The sequence below is a fragment of the Haemaphysalis longicornis genome, unplaced genomic scaffold (assembly GCF_048455015.1).
Source record: "Haemaphysalis longicornis isolate Haplotype H1 unplaced genomic scaffold, Haemaphysalis longicornis Haplotype H1 scaffold_1, whole genome shotgun sequence".
Classification (NCBI taxonomy): Eukaryota; Metazoa; Arthropoda; class Arachnida; order Ixodida; family Ixodidae; genus Haemaphysalis; species Haemaphysalis longicornis.
In genome coordinates, this window is record NW_027526203.1 from 415,970,557 (window position 1) to 415,989,641 (window position 19,085).

General features: G+C 42.8%; 1 protein-coding gene across 1 annotated transcript in view; it reads left to right on the plus strand.

Moving 5' to 3' along the window:
* The first annotated feature begins 220 nt into the window (after nt 1-220).
* Nucleotides 221-19,085, plus strand: part of LOC144155590 (protein FAN-like) — a 66,793-nt gene continuing 47,928 nt past the window's right edge. Inside the window, exons 1-12 of the mRNA XM_077687127.1 lie at nt 221-496; nt 2,204-2,302; nt 2,380-2,458; nt 4,653-4,708; nt 4,817-4,910; nt 7,750-7,818; nt 9,858-9,902; nt 12,525-12,577; nt 13,967-14,099; nt 16,250-16,321; nt 17,381-17,489; nt 17,847-17,940. Of these exons, the coding sequence (XP_077543253.1) occupies nt 465-496; nt 2,204-2,302; nt 2,380-2,458; nt 4,653-4,708; nt 4,817-4,910; nt 7,750-7,818; nt 9,858-9,902; nt 12,525-12,577; nt 13,967-14,099; nt 16,250-16,321; nt 17,381-17,489; nt 17,847-17,940 (935 nt within the window). The 5' untranslated portion in view covers nt 221-464. The remainder of the gene's footprint in view (nt 497-2,203; nt 2,303-2,379; nt 2,459-4,652; nt 4,709-4,816; nt 4,911-7,749; nt 7,819-9,857; nt 9,903-12,524; nt 12,578-13,966; nt 14,100-16,249; nt 16,322-17,380; nt 17,490-17,846; nt 17,941-19,085) is intronic.

Here is a 19,085-nt window from a genome sequence, read left to right on the forward strand (position 1 = left end):
ACTACTACTACTACTCCTAGCGGCCTGGGTGCCTTGGACCTTAAGTACCGGATGTTATTGGCACCACCGCGCCGCATGCTGTTTCCCGCCGGTTTCCGAGGCCCCCAATTATATTATACCTAGGCGTCACTAAATAAAGCGTAGCTTATTTAGTGGCTCTAATTATACCTGGGCGTTAGCGCCACCAACCCTCTATTTCTCATAGTAAACTACAAACCTTGCCGGCTTCGGGACCGGTATTAGCCGGTAGGCCAGCCAGCTGGTTGCTGGCGTTTGATATTGCAGACCTCTTGCTTGCAAACTGAGATCGGTGCAACGCAGTGAACGCTCAAGTGTTGTCATGCGATTGTGGAAGGTGTGTTCGCCCTCTGACTGTTGATGTCGCGCCTGGTGTTTTTGTAAGAGGAGGTGTTGTCTTCTGAAGCCTCGCAGGGTGGGGTGCGAGTTGAGTGCCGTTCAACACGATGGCATTCATCGAACCTCAGAATGCGGAAAGGTAGGTCTTTTTTTGTCCAAACCCACGTGCAACTTGAGAAAAACGTGTTTTAAGTGCGTGCTCGGCGTTCTGTAAATGAATAAATTCGGGGGCCCGAACAGGGAGAAAAAAAATTACTCTGCTTAGTCCGTGCTTGTTCCATTATGCTTTGGCCACTCACTTTAGGTTACTGTGCCTTAACCACGCGATAACTAACTAACTTGTCTTGCTTGTTGCCTTCACCTCAAACAGAGTGTCCACCGGTTTTCAGAGTAAAGTACTTGTTTTATGTAGCCGACGAGCTTGCTGACACTGGTGATGTGCCAGCACTCGCGTCAGAAGTGGACAATTTCGCCTTGCAGCGCTTGGTAGCTATCGTTGAAGCGTGTATGCTTATTGGATAGCTCTAGTTTACTGCAAAGTAGGAAATAAGTCGTCAGAAACGTTAGAGTGCGTAAATGTGTTCATGGAAAATGTCTGAACGAATGGAAGGCGGTTAAGCACTGCCACTGCCAAATTAAATAGGTACTGACTACAGTGACGGGGCCCGTCGCTTTAAATCTGCACTACAGTGACGGGGCCCACAACTCGCGTTGAGAGCAGTCTCTCTTGATTTTTACCCAACCGGCCAAACCGCTACCGCTCACTGACTAGCCAGAATCACTGATAATTATTAATCATTATTAATAATTACAGATGGTCGGACTAACTCTAGCTCTATCCGAACGGATCTCCAAGCGCCACCCGACGCCCGTTTCACAATATTTCAGCGAGAGCAGTCGGTCTTGATTTTACCTAACCGGCCAAACTGCTTCCGCTCACTGACTAGCCAGAGTCACTGTTAATTATTAATCACCAGTAATAATTACAGGAGATCGGCGTAACTGGCGATGGCTACGTCGGCCTTGGCTCCAGTGAGCGGGAGCAGTTCGGCCGCTTGAGTAAAAAACCAAGACCGACTGCTCTCACCGCGTGAATTGTTTTGCTGTTACAAAACGCTAACCACGCGGCGCACACACACACACACACACACACACACACCAAAAAACACGGAGCAAGCATTGAACCACGGACTGCAAAATGTCCGTAGTCAGCGGCAGAACCACTACACCGAATCCAGAACGAGAAACAGCGGCTAATCGGCTGGTTTTGATTTTGTTATATTGAAGGGGCCCCGTCACTGTAGTGATTCTTTTAAAGTGACGGGGCCCCGTCACTGTAGTGCAGATTTTTAAAGCGACGGGCCCTTCACTGTAGTCAGTACGAATTAAATATGCGTACGCACTGCTAACCTAGCAGCCTTCGATACAATGCCTCTAGGTGCGTTTTGTTGATGCCAATTACACCTGCATTGAAGCTTCTAGGTAAGGAGCTTGTGGTACGTAGCAGGGGCACTGTTCGGTTTGAAGTGCATATTTCGAAACACTGTAGGCAGTGCCCGATTTCGCTCATCGGTGGTCTACAAGAATCATCCCCTGATTTGTGATTACATGGTATGTATCCGAAATACCGAACGTTGATAGAAATTCTATGTTTTCCGTTATTCCAGCGTTGAGGCCTCCTTGTGCCGCCATTTGCTGAAGATGGCAACTTGTCGTATATATAGCTTTATTAAGTAACGACCGGTCAGTAAGTTAGCTTGCCTATTAATTATGATTTGTATTAAACTGCCTAGCTGTTCATTACAATGTGGTATTTAGAAGCTTACACTGGATACTTGACCTGCAGATTTTCCCTCCTATTGCTCGAACCTGGAGAAATCTATTTCAAGGATTACAGTGTGTACCTCTACCCTGACAATGTTACCGAGGCAGAAGCGCTGCGAAGGTGAGTCCACCTTGCAATTGATGTTTGGCATTTTATGAACCCATCTGTCATTACTTGACCCGCAAATTATGTTGCAGGCGGCAGAAGGGGCGATTGAAGGTGTGCTCAAAGTCCATTTTGTTTGTGCCTGAAGACATAAACCACCCAATACTTAAGGTACAAAGGCCTTTTTTTCCTTCTTTTTTCGAGTGTTGTTTTATTTCAACTTTTTCATGTTAGCACCATCACTGCAACTTCGTAACAGTGAAAAATCTTAGCAGTGCACAAATTTATAAAGAAGCCAAATAGAATGCTGCTCTGCTTTATGGGAAACGATAGTGCTTCTAGCGTGCGAGTTAACAGCTTGCATGCTGGTGGTCACCCTATGCGAGGGACCAGGATAGGCGGTGGTTCCGGGTTCGAATCCTGAACCGGGACAAATTTTTCTTCATCTGTGAGGTTTCTGAGAAAGCTGTACAGCTTTCCTTTGTAGCCGTACAGCTGCATTTGAGCTGGATGTCAAATTTTCCTTTGCAGAAATTTGCTCCACCGTGGGGATTTCCCCTGAACCTAATCGATAATGAAGGCATTTACCCAGAAATACCTCCTCTCCATTTTTTCTTCTTCTTGAAGCTGTAGTAATGTCCACTAAGCTTCCCCGTTCCCCGCCTACATGCATGCACACATTTTTCTGGCAAAGGTTGTCCCTGTTTTTAGCCTAAAAAATCTCGTCACCCTACACAGGATATAACTGCCCACATTCTCAGCAATGACTAGAGAAAGCATGAAAAGCAATTACATGAACGCACAAAACATAAAACCCACGGTAATAACGTGGCGTAGCTTTGAGTGCGTTCATTAGAGTGTTACCATGGATTTCATGTTTTGTGTTTCATGGAATGATTTTTTGCCTGTTCTCTGGTCATTGTTGCTTAAGTGGGTACCGCATTTGCACGGTCCTAACGCACACCTTTTTTTATGAAAATAGGCGTTCAAAAATAATTGCGCGTTACAATCGGACCCAAAAGTCAAAAACCTCCAAACAGAGACCACCAACTCCATACCGAAATGAAACTTCTCAATGAATGATGGAGGCTTCGTTTAAACACACAGTAACCTTGGGGGAAATGGAAGGGAATTGGGTGGCATCCCATGGCGAAAACAAAGGGATCACATTTTTAATTTCACAGATGCGTGGAAGGGCTTTAGCTGCCCACAGCGTGGGCTGATTTATGTTCAATAAAATGTTTTGTGCAAGTTTAGGTGTCAGTTAACGGCATTATTTCGTGTGCGTGGTAGAATTGGTTCCAAGTTGCTTTTGTGGTTTCCGGGTGTTGAATTCAACTGCGCATTATGTTTGGGGGCATGTAGAATCATGCAAATACAGTATTTATGCTGTGTCAACAAATAAACATTTAGTGGTGAGTACAGCACTGTGTTCGTGCCCTCCTGCCCAGTCATGGGCATGTTACCATCAAAAAGTAAGTGTTACAGTTACAGTTACAGAATCTTTAAAGTAACTTGTTACAGTTACGGTTACATTACTGTATAAAACTAAGTAATAGAATGCAGAACAAATGATAGAGTTTATTTAGTAATAACGTACAGAGGAGTGCGGGTAGTCAAAAGTGCACGTGGTAAAACCCCAGACGAAAGGGAACCTAAAAGGGATGCGCTCAAGCCCAACACCAACAATCGTTCTGCACGCCTCATTTTGTTGCATCAACCTCTTTTGCTTATGTACCCTTAGTGTCGGGGAATATTTTTGCAAAACTCACTTCTTTGTCAAAGTTGGCACCGAGAGATTCCCTCTTTTCAGAGGTCTACTTTCCTGTTGTTTTTTTTCTTCTTGTTTTTGCTCGCTCAAGACGAAGGAATAGTTTGACATCCCCTCTAAGACCAACCTGCGACCTCGGTGTTCTGCAGGAACGATAATCCATCCTCGTAGCGACCTTCTCTCCTAAACTGCGAAAGCATCTGTGTTTCAGAAAAGTGAGAGGTGGAGAGAAAAAAGTCAGAAAAATGAGCAAGCGCAATCTGTATGTTGGCCTTTAGTGTGTGTGCCTAATGGATAGTTTTCTATAAAAAAAAATAACTAACGGTATTTCCTGTTACAGTTACTCTGTAAAAAAAGTAACAGTGTTACAGTTACAAGTTCCTCTAACTTAAAAGTAACTAGTTACTGGTAACGCGTTACCAGTAACTAGTTACTGCCCAAGACTGCTCCTGCCCCTTGAGTATTCGTCCGGAGGTTGTGTTGTTGACCAGTTATGGTATACCGACCTCCCCAAGCCTCCACTCTTACAAGATATATATCTCATTTGTTTTTGGCGTAAAATGGTTTAAGTGAATGGGCTTCACTTCTTTGCAGTTCACATTGAACGAGTTCAGTGTTGTCAAGAAATGGACAGGACCATTGCTATCCAAGTATGTAGCATTTAAAAGCACTAATCACAGTTATTTGCATGTTTGGTTCACACCCCACCCTGCCTACAAAGCCCAACTGCCATGCTTTGCTCTGCGATGTATTCGCAGGTTGTACAGTAGAAACAGCGTCATGAATCTTCAAAATGACCAAGTCGTGGAAATGCTTGAAGGGAACTTCATCAAGCCCTACGTCTTTAAAAGGGTATGTCTTTTTTCTTTTTTTTTTTCCCTTGCCGCGGTGACTCGGTGGCTAAGGTGTTGTGCTGTTGAGCTGAAGGATGCGGGTTAGATTCCTGGCTGAAGCGGCCGCTTTTATGATGGAGGTGAAAAGCAAAAATGCCCATGTATTTGATATTTGGGCGCACGTTAAAGATCCCCAGGTGGTCGAAATTAATCCGGAGCCCTCCACTACGGCGTGCCTCATAACCTGTGTAGTTTCGGCGCATTAAACCCATATTCAGTCTATTTATTTTTACAGCAGTGGTCACAGATGTGCCTCTGGTTCTCTAGAAATTGAGTGTCATCTGTGGCACACTGTGAGAATAATGGATAAAATCAAAACTAGAATGCATCTGACCATTCGCCTGAATAATTTTGCTATGGTAACTAAAAGCGTTAACTTTTTTAGAAACAGCTTCTTTGTCAGCTTTGTACTCTCATGTGAGGAGTGAATTTTGTTGGGGTGTGTGCAAAAGCACCCATGGTCTGAGATGGTAACTGCTGCACCTCCTTGTAAAGAACGAATTAGTCAAGTGACAGTGTCAGGGCTTGGCCGTCAGTCATGCTGGTACATTGGTAGATACGTTCCTACACTGTAACAATTAGCTTTCATTTCTCCTGGCCTGGTTTTGCTACTGTGAACATAACTGCAAAGTTCCAAGAGAATGCCCACCCAAGCTACTGAGATAGCGGGTAAAAAATAGGGGAGGAGCAAGCTTTAGGGTCAAGAACCACAACCCACAAGAAAGTGGCCGCATTTATTTCCTCACACGTCATCACTGAACCTAGCGAAAGACGTGTCACCGTTGCTGTCCAAGACAAGTTCAAGTAATTGGTCCACTATGTTTTCTCAAGCTTCGAGGTCCCATCACTGGTCCCCTGCTTATTGAGTCCAGGTGGTGGTTCAGATCCCCGTCTTCAGAGCCATCTAGGCATGTGGAACTTCGAGTGCCATGACGACAAATGTGGTACAATTATTTTAGCTTGGAATCATCCCCAAGATGTGTGGTGCCAATGAAAGCACAGAATTTAAAAATTTAGGTTTCAGGCCCACTATCGGCGCATATATTTTTATCAAGACGTCAGTTTTTTGATTATGTATTGTTATAAGAATTAACTTTGAACAGAAATGTTTTTTGGGCAACTTTTTGAGCCATCTTTAGTTTTAAGCCTCTTTTAGTGTAAACTATTTGCCACTGAGCCCTTCATCACGTAATATTTCAGTACTTAGTGACCCTTGTGAGTCCGAATTGTTGTTTTGACCAAGTGCACGAGCAAGTGGTGTGCACATTACTTGAGAAAGAAGTAAAAATCAATTTTTTTTTTGCAGTTAATCTTCTGTAATATCTACAGGGTGTCCCAGCTATCATGCACCAAGGTTTAAAAAAAGAGTAAAGGCGTAACTCGAAAGAAACCAGGTGCATAATGTTTGCAGTACTGTGAAGAAGCGGACAGTATTTTTTTCTTTAATGAGATTTAATTAGCTAATTGTAATTAATTATCTAACTCGAGAAATACTCTCCTAATCACTAAAGTGTCAATGAGGCACTTGAAGGTAACCACGAGGGGCATCTAACTGCGGTATTTTCAGCGATGAACTAATAGCGTACACATTTATTCTGACGGATAAAGGAAACCCGCGAAATATGAAAAATACCACGTGACGGCGCCTCCGCGCGCAACGTAAAGCAACGCCCTCAAACAGGCTGCCAGAATGAAATAGACAAAAGAAAGAAAGAAGAAATCGCGACCGAGTTTGTTCCTTATCTGCACACGCGTCCCGCGAATCTTGCTGCTGCTGCTCCTTCTATGCATGCTATTATCAAGGTGATGCGCTGTCTCTTCGGGCGGGTGACAGGCGAAGCAGTTGATTTCAATCAGCTTTGTTTGGGGACGCTGCTTTACAATGCGCGCGTAAGCGTCGTCACGTGGTATTTTTCATATTTCGCGGGTTTCCTTTATCAGTCAAAATAAATGAGTACGCAATTAGTTCGTCGCTGAAAATAGCGCAGTTAGATGCCCCTCGTGGTTACCTACAAGTGCCTCATTGACACTTTAGTGATTAGGACAGTATTTCTCGAGTTAGATAATTAATTACAATTAATTAATTAAGTCTTATTAACGAAAAAATTACTCTCCGCTTCTTCACAGTACTACAAACATTATGCACTAGGTTTTCTTCTAGTTACGCAATTTCTCTTTTTTAAAATCTTGGTGCATGATAGCTGGGACACCCTGTATAAAGTGATCTGTTGCAGCCCCCCATCAATTAATATATACTAATCCCACCATTATATCAAGGATATTGCGTTGATATTCACATAAAAGAAAATTTCATTTGCTTTGCTTTGCTTGCAGAATTGGTATGAATTTTGTTTTGGGCCTGTTGTGGCATTAGAGCTTGCAGTAGATAACTTTCCTTCAGACCATGGTTCCAGTGCTAAAAAGAATCAGTCTGCTTTAGTGGGAATCATGTGTTCCTCATGTAAAAGTAGCATTCTCTTATTTATTTAGCGGAAATTGTGGCAGTTAAAAGCATTGCATTCATAAAATTGATGCAGTCTCTTCTTGGTATAGGTAGGATGTTTGATCTGTCTACGTGGCGTATGCTGTGCCTGTATTTACCGCGAGGAAATTTGCCATGGGGTATCTTGCAATTCCTAATATGTAATTGGCTGTTGAGATTTTTACATTTAGGGTATTTGTTCGACTAGCTTTCCTCATCACATGCAGCTTTATCTTTTTTTCCTGCTTTGAAACTGTATTGTAGTGTAGCAGCACACTTTCACAGCAGCTGTGTTTAATTTTTGTTTTCTTTGCAGGGGAAAGTGTCCTACTTGTTCTCTCTGATATATGGAAGCATTGATGAGTGCCTCACACACGTTTCCCAGGTAAGGTGTTGTGCTTTTAGTGGTTTGTTTCATTTGCAGCGTGGGCTGAGGGCTAAGTTGTCGGGCTTACTGAGTGCAACGTTGTGAATTTGGTTCCTGGCCATGTCTGCTGTGTTTTTGAGAGTAGAGATATGCAGAAATGCCCCCGCGGATGAAGCTTAGGTGTGGACCACAAACCACAGTTGGCCTAAATTGATCTGTGCCCTCTATTGCTGTGTGCCTTGTAAACCAATAGTGCCTCAGTGGGGCCAGCTTGAGGTTTTGATCTGGGCAGCGTGTATAATGCTGACTAAACAGCGTGTATTTATTTTAATTCACAGAGATTAGCCAAGTGCACTTTCATATTTTTATATGCCTTCAGACTCGGTTTGATTTATATGTTTTGCTGGTAGTTTTAGAAATGTTGCTTTTTCACGGCAGAAAAGAAAAGCTCTTAGGTGAAGCATGTGCATAGATGAAGCCCATTAGCAGTGATGTGGGGGTGTGAGCCAGTGCCAATGGCCAGTGCCGGAAATGGGAGTGGGTACAAGGTGGTGTGAGGGAGATATGCCATTAGTTAAAGGAATGAAGTAGCTGCCCCAAGTGTTTCACAAAAGAAAGGGATGCCTGTGGCGGCCACGTTTGTTTTGAGAGTGTGAAAGTAAGGTGGCAGTTGGTTTAAAATAGCAACCACAGGAGTTTTTATGCTACCAGGGGAGACAATTGGCACTTGGGGCCTCTGCATGATGTAATGAAGAAAAAGTGCATGCAAAGAGGCGGCTGCTCGCAAATGATGGAGGGTCGACACGGACCTTCCGTGTTACGCCCATCAGACGTGGCCACTCTGGCTGCAAGGAGAAATCGAATAAGACAGTGTAATGAACTGCAGTGACCAGCATCACTTGGGTGGCAATTAATCTATTGTTCAAAGATAGTGTACAAGGACATCCCAGCCACAGAAACTCCAGGGATGTGATGGCTGCACCAATTGTGCCAGGCTGTGCAAGAGGGAAAATCGTGCTAAATTTAAAGTGGTCTGCACTGTACCCGTGCTGAACTTTGCTTTCTATGTTTTGTACAAGTAAGCCTGAGTTCGTAGTGCTTTGCAGTTGAGTGTTACATATTCATCACACCTGTTTACTGCCCCTCCTTTGTGTGCATACAGGCAGGAAAGAACTAGTGCAAAAAGAAAACAAAACGACAAAAAAATGAGGACGGCAGTCCTGTTGTCAGTTTCCTTTTTTCTTTGTTGTTGTCCTGTTCTCCAGGGTAGTTCAGAAAAATGCCTTCAAATGCTGTGTGTTACAAAGACGGGTGCCATCTCTATAACACCCCTCTGTTTCTGCTTGCGGGAAGCGTGATACATGATCCCCTTCAATGAAGTTGTGTTCAACCTTTGAACATTGACAGCACTTTAGGCAACGGGGGACACCAGTAATTCCTCATATAGGAAACCAAAGATTGTTTCATGAGCGTTTGACAGCTGGAGCGCACCATTTTATTAATATTTAGCAACTTATCAACAGTTGTGCACAAATTTGCTGTCTGAGATGTGTCAGAATACGTTATGTGAGCATAATAAACATTATTCTGTGAACGGGGTTTTCCATGCTTCAGAAAATGCGTTTTAATGTTTCTGTGGGTTGCTTTCCTCTGCTAAAGCCTATTTTATTGCCTGAACGCATGCTTCTCATTGCAAAAGCATGCTTTGTTGCTTCAAAAATACTCTTTTTGACTGCTGCATAATCTAATTTTGCTGCTCCAAAAACTGCTCCAAAATGACTTGGGGGTGAATCACATAACTAAAACCTCCAACATGACATTCAAAGGAAATACTTGAAACAATATTTCCAAACCACTGTTTGTATGACATAAAAAGCCATTATGTGGGCAAACAAAGGCTCACCCACACAGGTCAGCAATAAGTGATCACAGACATTCTGCACACAACGCTATTGCCTGCCAAACTCTTTTGCAGCTCGTACATAGTGATCTGCGGCCTTTTTTAAAGCCTTTATTCTTTTGGTGATTCTTTATTTTACTTTTGCCTTTCCTGTCAGCTTTCAAGAGCATCAACTTTGACTCCACCTGAGCATGATTCAATGGTAAGTGCTGCAGAATTTCTGTTGGTGAGAGTGAATTCTGTCCGTTTTGATGAAAAGCTGTGCATAAAGGACGGGACTATGATGAAAGACTGGACAGGCGGAGTCCTTTTTTTCGTCGTAGTCTTGTCCTTTACTGACAGTCTTTCGTCTAAAAATGCAGCACCAACTAGCACAACAACATGCTGTTGTCTCCGTTCAAACGGGTTGTGGCACAGGTGAAGAAGTGATGTGGGAAATAATGTCATTGAACCTGGTTGCAAGGTGGCAAACTGCCTGTAGAATGGCAAGCTCCTTACTCGTGCAGTTTTTATAGCGTCTGTTGCCTGCTGGCAGCAGTAGTGAATGCAAACAGCTCCATCGCTTTCAGGCCTTTTGTTGGGCGGTTCAACACAATAGCAGTGATGCCTTCATCTGTGATAAGAGCATATTTTGCGAACTGTGACCATGTGTTGTAGAATTTCCTTGTCGCATACTGGGTGCAGTAGGCTGTTACGTATCAGTGACTCTTAGCTTCTCCCGTGTTTAGCACTTTTGTACACTACAGATAGGACTTTGTTGTATGCTCCTCTGTGGGTGGATACTGGTCAAGACTGGATGCATAATACAGAACTTACCTGAACATGGCAATGTTAGCGTTCCACTTGTTCTTCAGCTGTTTTACTATACGAAAGCAGGCACACTGTAAGTGGGAATGTAAAGTTAGCATAGCAAAACTACGCTCGGTGTGTGCTGTAGTGTGTGTGTTGTCCCCTGGCTATTTTTACCCAAGTCTCGGCATCTCACAGGTGGGGGGGAGGGGGGGGGGGTGGAAAAATCACACCAGGATATAACAAGTTCTGTGAAATATTGGTTCCTCTCTAACAAAACATTCTTCTATGATGTAATTTTTGTGCCAGTTGCATTAAAAATATTGGGGTTGGTGAATTAGCTGTAGTTAGCCTAAAAGTTACAATATACTGCAACTGCTGTTATTAGCAAGTTTTTTTCATTTTTTTTTCATGAGCTTTCAAACCATCTTTGGAAAAAAATGAATTGCATGAGAAATGCAAATGCAAAAATAAGAACACGGGGTGGAAGGTGGTAAACATTAAATTCCTGCACCTGTTCTGTTTCACTTGGTATGGTAGCACCTCTGGTTTAATAACTTGAGTATGTGATAAAGATTTGGTCAGTTCAAGTATCGTTGTATAGAGCATTAATCAGAAATCTGCCAACAGCAGGGAGTGCATAGCTCATACAATGTAATGGCGTTTAACTGTAACCGAAATGCAGGACTTCACGTGAATGAAGGCTTTTATAGCCCCAAAAAGCACTTTGAAGAAAAAATCTTAACTTCAAATATTATGCAGCATTGCCGTTTCAATTTTTTTACTATGTATTGTAGGTAATGAAGTGCCACCAACGTTTATATTTAGATTTTAGACCAAAATGTTTTGTTCTTAACCCCTTCACTGCCGAGGTTTTTTATGGCTGGTTTTCAGTCCCTGCCGTTTCTTCTTCTTCTTTTTTTTTTTTCTTTTTTGCATGTTCTTCTGGGGAAATTTTATGATAGTGAGGCACTGCTATGCTCTCCCGGCCATATAGACAATTTATTCAGGGTTGTCTTATCTATTAACCAAGTTTTACTGAATGCACAAATCAACACCTAACTAAATTAACAAAATAATTAGCAGCACTTTAGGATGTCCGGGTGTTTGGCAAGCTTTGTAGTATGACATTCTTCAAAACAACGCACCACACAAAGTGGCCACTGGCAGTTAAAACGCAGATAGTGACATTCCCTCGGCAGCTTTTTGCGCATCGGACTTGTTCGCCATGGCTGTGCCGCTGAGATAAGACCAAGCATGACGTGGATGAAGAAACATGCCGGCGGCAATATTTTTTTTACACGAGTTGCCTGGGGAGTGGCCAGAAGTGAGTTGAGGGGGCCACACAAGTATACCCCGGAGTGGCAGGGTGTGTGTGTGGTACCCGAGTTACTGGAATGGCAGTGAAAGGGTTAACTGACACTGCACCACAGTGCTGCTTCAACACATAAAACGTTCCCGTCAAATTATTTGGACCAACTTTTGGGGGAAAATGTGCTGTGAAAATAAGGATTTCTTTCTTTTTGTTCTGTATGATATTGCTGACTGAAGGTACTTGCTGTAAAATGAGTGTGCTTAGAAGGTTCCCTGCTTTTCTTTATCTTGCGAGCAGTGTTTTTGAAGTCTTCTGGATGTTTGCATAATTGTGAAGCGTGTGCAATCCAAAAGTTTCTGTAATACAGAGCTACTTCAACCACTGCAGCAGTGCCCCTACGATGGGTTTTGCTGGGACCACTGCAGAATCGTGTTGTTTGTCGATACATTGCACTTCATATGAGAGCGCTTCTTAAGGCATTTTTGTTGTTAAAGCTGGCGACCCCATAAGTTTCAGTACCTGCCATTCTTTCCGGTATCGAAGGAAATGAATGCATGCACTGCCATAGTCATGTGTATCTTCCTCATTTTCCAAAGGCAATCGTTCATATCCCTTGCCAAACAAAGATACCTCATGTTGTATGTCTTGTCCCCCCTTGGGAACTGTGGGTTCACATGGTGATGGTAACCTACACGCTCTGCTTTTCTTCTCATTGTGCAGATTGCAGCGATGGTCCTGTCCTGGCAGTCAAGAATTTCCTTTGATCGAAGTTGGTGAGAAGAACTTCTGAAGCATTTGTTTTTCCAGGAAGCACAGGGAGGCAGTGGTGTTATAGGGAGGCATAGGGAGGCAGTGGATGTGAAGTTATCCTCAGCATTGTAGACTTCCACCAGCTCAACTGGCGAAGCTTGCACTAAGTCGTGCAAGGCTTGAACCATAGCGAAGCTACGTGATCACTGACACATCACCACGCATTTGTACAAGTTTGAAATTGTTTATTTACATGTTCTGTCGTTGCTTTCACTGTGCTAGTAGTAGTCATCATCATATGCATCGATATCGTCGTGTTCCTCATGCCAAGCATTACATGCGCGGTAGCGCTTGATGACAGCACTGGGGGGGTTGCTAAAGCCACTGCGCGAGCCATGGGACTCTGCATTCACCGCGAGGCATGCACTCCCAGGCATGCTCAGCATTTTCTCGCTTCTCGTGTTTTTTGCCTTTTTTTTTTTTTTTTTTTTTTGGCTAAAGCCACTGCACGTGCTGGGAACACTCGGCGGTAGCTGTGAAGCATGCGCTCATGAGCACTTCGCATTTTGTTAGTATTTTTTGTAACAAATGTAATTAATGGATCTGGGTGCATAAAGCCAGCTGATTAATCGGGTTAAAATATTTAACCGACGCCCGGACCTATTAATTACATTTGTTAAAAGACTCGACCCATGTAAATTCGTTCTCGACACAAACTGCAGACGCTACAAACTGGCACTCTGCCCACGGCAGGAGGTTCCATTTTGATAATTCCCGTCTTCTCCTTTGCTTGCATGTGTTGGATATGGAAAGAAGTGTACGTCGACAAGTACAGAAAAATTTTAATTCTTTAATTAAAAAATAAAAGCTCCATCAACCCAGGTGAGTTTCGAAGCCAAATCGCTGCAGTAGTGTGGGCGCTTATATCACGCTCCTGATCACTCGACCGATGGGGAGCCGGCGCTGTCGAACATTTTACCTGTGATTTACTCATTCTGAACCAGTTTGGTTGTAAAGCAGCAACCTTTGTGTTTTCGACTTTGACGTCATGTATCGTACAAGTGACCATTTCAGTAATGTTGCGTGTAGATTACACATATAGAGCATCGCGGTATTTGGTGCCGTTAGCTGTAAAAATTTTTGTGTGCTTTACGTTACACCGAACATAACTCAAAACATTGGCCTAAAGTTCCGTCGGACGTAACTCTAGTTTTCAATCCTGGGTTGCGTCGGACGTAGCTATGGAAACTGGCCTAAAGCTCCGTCGGACGTAGCTCTAGGAACTGGCTTGAATGAATGTGATAGTAGTATGTCATAACTTAAATATTTTTTCTCCCATACCGCATGGCAATTGCCTGCGTGTCAATTAACAGCCTCAGTGGTGTCAAGCTGCCTGATTTTTCTGTGTGCAGCCTGGAGGACTTGTACGAGAGGATTGTCCTGGAGACAAAAGCCAACAAAATAACCCCGCTGGTGATTAACCCCGGCCTGGTGCTGCTCACTTCTCTAAGGCTCTACTTTCAGCCCTTCAACAATGTGGAGCCCGTGGGTGTTCGCTTGTTTTGGTCTTTGCCTGCCATTGTTTCGTCTTTGGGCTGTTATCCTATCACTTTATGTATTGTATTTAATGTCCTCTAATTTAATTCAAGCTCGATTCCAAGCTGATGCCCAAAAATTGGATAGTTCCAAGACGATAAGAAAAACAAAAACTAAGCATGAACCTTTTGAAGGGGCAAATTGCAGTTGTGTGCCAACAAGCAGCCCTACCGCATTTTTGCGCGTATAACCCGCACCAAAAATGCGAAGATTTCAGAGGTGAAGTAGAGGTGCGGATTATATGCGAGGTATTTCCTTTGGTGCAGCTTCACTGCAATGCACATTGGGCCGTGATGCCCCTACAGCAGTAATAGCGACTAAGCCACTGTTATCCCGTTGACAGTGCTTATTCTGCACACACAGCTCAACCTGGAAAAATGTATGCACCAAGTCGTCTAGTTATGTAGTCAGCTAGGTAAGTTCCTTTGCATAAACAAATGTGTAATTTTGCTTGAGTAGTAGCTTTGGTCCATTCTTTTATGTATTAAATATGCGGGCAATACGCGGGGATATAATTTTTTTATTCGTCGGCGAAAAGTGGGGGTGCGGGTTATATGCAGGGGCGGGTTATACGCGCAAAAATACGGTAACTGCGATACTGCTGCAGTGCCCAGCTGCCTATTTGGTGCCACTATATGGTTGCAGTGCAGATAATAAACTGCAGAAGTTTGGTACTTGGACACATGGAACCACTTACATTGCTGAGTCTACTGTTCTGTTAGTCTCTTCTTAATTAGGGATAGTGTGAATTGGCTTCAGCTAGGTGTGTCTAGCAATGGCTGGTACTGACAGCTTATAATTTCTAGTGTGACTGTAGGGGAAGCTCCAGTAACAAAGTTGGGATGCCTCAGTTACAGTTATGCTGCTGGTTATTGCAAAATTTGGGTGCAGCTCTTTAGGTGCTTTGATTGTGATATGTTGAGGCAGAGAATTTGAGATACATGCATGTATGCATGGCATGTAATGTGTGTTATCTAAATAAAATAGTTGGGCAGTAGTAGCTGTCCGATCACTTTCACGTCCTTATCGGCTTATGCTAGCATTAAGGGGGCACATGGGTCTTTGATCAAAACCTGGAAGGCAAAACGGGTTTTTCTGGTTACCACCTTTCAAGCCCAAACTTTAAACAGTCGTAGCTTCTGCTACAGACCAGATAGAATGATAATGTTAGTCTTATTGCACTCCTTGATTTGTGCACAGTTCACTGGTACCTTGTTCAGCTGCATCCCTCCAGCAGTTTTTTTTTATAAATGCTGTCAAGCAATTAAATACTATAAAAATCCAAATAAATTTGACTAGTCGTTTTACACAAAAGCAAATTTTATATCTACAATCAGAATGAAAAACATCAGGCCCCCAATTTTCATCATCATAACTGCAAAAATAAGCTTCTTTGGTTTAATACCAGTGTGCCCCCTTAAATCACATTTGGACCATGTAGCCCAGTCACGTGTCTTGACAAATGTTGTGCTTAGTAAGAGTTAATCTTTTTTCCAATTGTTTGTGAAATATATGCTCTGTAGCACTTGCTGCTAACCTCCCGGGATTGCGTCATGTTTTCAACTCCCAAGTAGCACAGTAATATGCCTCAAAACTCAAAAACTCCCATAGCTGCTCCAAATTGTGAAATGCAACTTCCGTCGTGGCAAATTGATTAGTTGTTAATTGCACGGACAGTATGATTATTTAGAGGCTGCAAATCAGCAGTTTGTTGGACTGATTGCATAAGAAGAAAATAAAGTTTGCTTGTGCCACTTTTGATGTGAAACAGTAATTTCTCAACAAATTAGCATTAAAGATATTAACCACAGGAAACTGTAGTGATATGTTTACGCTTGTTATATTTTCTCGGTGCTAACATTGTGAAAGATCAGTCCCACTATAACTTAGTAGTTTAAAACGTATTTGTATGGCATATTATCACAAGTGCTGCAGTTTTTTAAGTTGCGCCCTGAAGAGCTCGTTAAGGAACTTCAAACTCTACTAGTTCATTTGTGGTGTTTTTGGTCTGCTGTTGAGCTTGGCTGGCCTTTAAGTGAACTTTCAGTTTGTTTGGAGAAATCATGTGCATTTTACTTGCTGCTGTTTTTTGTCTCCAGTGGCCACATATAAAGATCAACCTGTGTGATGTCAAGAGAGCCATTAGACGCAGATTCCTTCTGAGACAAGTGGTGAGCTTTCTTTCTGAGACGATTATCAAAGGTAGAATCCTTTTGTCAAAAAACATTTTTGCAAAAACACATGTAAACTTTGAGACTGCTTAGTCCTGCTTGAAACTGTCATGACCAGAAGAGAGGCACTCGTCAGTATAATTTCTGTGCTACACAGCAACTTTCATGTGACTCTTGAACGCTTACTTACAAGTGTGCCTCATAGATAGTCAGTGTGGTACTCAATAGGCAATTGGTTCAAGGGCTTTTGGAAGGCCTTTGAAATGGCCGTGTAGCATAGGTATAAAACATTTTGTACTGGAACTACAAAAACAGTATGGGTGTGCGACTCTTTGGAACTTTCGAATATCAAAGCGAATAGCATGATATTTACTTCAGCTTTGAATCAAATAGCACCGTTATAAATTTTTAACTAAGTATTCGAAGTTTGAAAACTGAAATGGACAGTGGTATCAGTGAACTTGGATAAATGAAATTATGCCTTGTTGAAAACGAGAAGCGCCCCACTAATGGTATGAATTCATTTTGTGTAAACAATACGAGCAAGGAATCCCAGCCAATTAACCCATTTCCCATCTGCTACTGTCCTAACGGTGCGCATGTTAGTTGTGCATGCACGCTACTTTTCATTTCCTATTGAAAAAAGAAAAAAGAAATGTCAAGCTTCTTGATCTGTGGGTGGGGTTTTGCTTTCTTTTCATATTCTTTTTTGGATTGAGCACTCATTGGTCCCGTGGTCTGAAAGGGAAATGAATCAAAGCAAAAAAGGATAAGACATGTAAGGTCTCCTGTTGCCGTTTTGTTTACAAGTCACTTGATGCTAACAGTGGTATAAAAAGACAACCTTTTAATGTTGAACATGCACAGAGCGCCAGAGTGACGAACTCAGCATTATGTAAAACAACATACCCTTATTTGTTGTCATTTTCACGGGCTTTGCTTGCACCACAAACATGAAATGTGTTTGAAAGGCTCTCTCCTTTGAAAGGCTCTCTCCTTAGCTTCGTACTGTGTCTAAAAATTGACCAATGATGGCCTTGTGCTTTCTTTTTTTTTTAGGGTCTTGAGCTTTATTGTTCGGAAAATTCCGTGTTAAAGCACCTGTTCCTGTCTTTCAAGACACAACAAGAGCGAGACGAACTGTACAAGCAGCTTGTAAATCAAGAAGGTGACCTCTTCTTTTGCCTTTGTTGATGCAACAAATTTTCGTTCTGGGTGAAGTATTGATAAAAAATGCAAATAAAATTTTGTAAAACTTGTTAAGGCAGCAATGCGGGTGATACAGGGTGGCAGAAGCATTGGGACAAGCAAGCAATTGTATGCTTGCGCACGCTGTCTGCTGTATCGCACAGTTGTCCTTGGATCGACTAGTGTGTGAAATGGTATACAGTAGAGCCTGTGTTTGATAGAAATGTTCTGTAGCAGATCTAGCTTTGTTTCACTATTTGTGGATTTTATTATAATATGCTTTTATATGCTGTTCTGTTTCATTTATAACAACGTATAGTTTTTTTTCTTTTTTCAGCATTGAGACTTGAGGACTCTGGTCAAGAGAACATGACACTGCTGTGGCAAACTGGCATCATCTCTAATTATGACTACTTGCTGTACATTAACAGGTGTGTTTCTGATAGATGGAAAATGTGTATTGATCCTTTTTTTTTTTGCTGTTATCAGTGGACTGAGTCTTGTTTTGTTTTTGTTTTTTATGCAGCACATGGTTTAGAGCCATGTGATCCCATGTATGTCCCTCGTAACTCACAGTTCTTGGTAACTTAGGTTCACTAGGAGCACACATGAAAATTGTAGCTTAAAAAGGGACACTGAAGTCAAAATACAAGTTGCTCCAGATCGATAGATTACCTCACTGAAAACGCGAATGCAGCACTTACACATGGATTTTCCTAAAATAAGGTATCAAATTGCAAAAACGTGAAGACCAGTGCCGCCGCTACTGGCTATACCGCGCCACTTGCAACCTGCAGAAGTGTTTGAATCGTCTGGCGTGTGGAACATCTTTCCTGGTTGCTGCTGGATAGCGCTACTCATCCATACTTGGGGCGGTGGTACCACTTTTCGAGGAAGCTTGCGAGCTACACCCAAGCGGTTGGTTTGACGCCAGCATTCGCGGGGCCTCAAAAGGACAATATGCTTTTCTTCAACCAAGCTGATACTGATACTGATACTCGTAGTGATTCAATACTGACCATGGGTCCCATGAAACGTTTTGCTTAGTGGCCTAGAGCTGCAAAGTTGCGCTGCTGAGCACGAGGTCGCGGGTTCGATTCCCGGCCGCGGCGGCCGCTTTTCTGATGGAGGCGAAAAGCAGAAATGCCCGTGTGTACGAGATTTCGGCGCACGTTAAAGATCCCCAGGTGGTCAAAATTAATCCGGAGCCCTCCACTACGGCGCGCCTCATCGCCTGCGTTGCGTCGGCGCGTTAAACCCCACAATCAATCAATCAACCTAGAGCTGCAAAGGACTCGAGAGTTCAGGAAAGCACGACTGATTTGGCCAAAACTGACCAAACTGCTCGGTACGTGGTACCGTTGTATTCGGTTGCTTCTATACCGCTATACATCATCAATGCTTCGCTTGCTTCCAATTTATTGTGTTGAAACAGCGACTGTAGTCACTGTTTGCGTCACGTTTGATCAGCGATAATTAGCAATTTTTTAGCAAATAAAACATCTTTCGGTGTCAGATGAACCGTTTCTGATGAAGGCGAAAAGTGAAAACGTCCATGTGTTCGAAAATTTGGTTC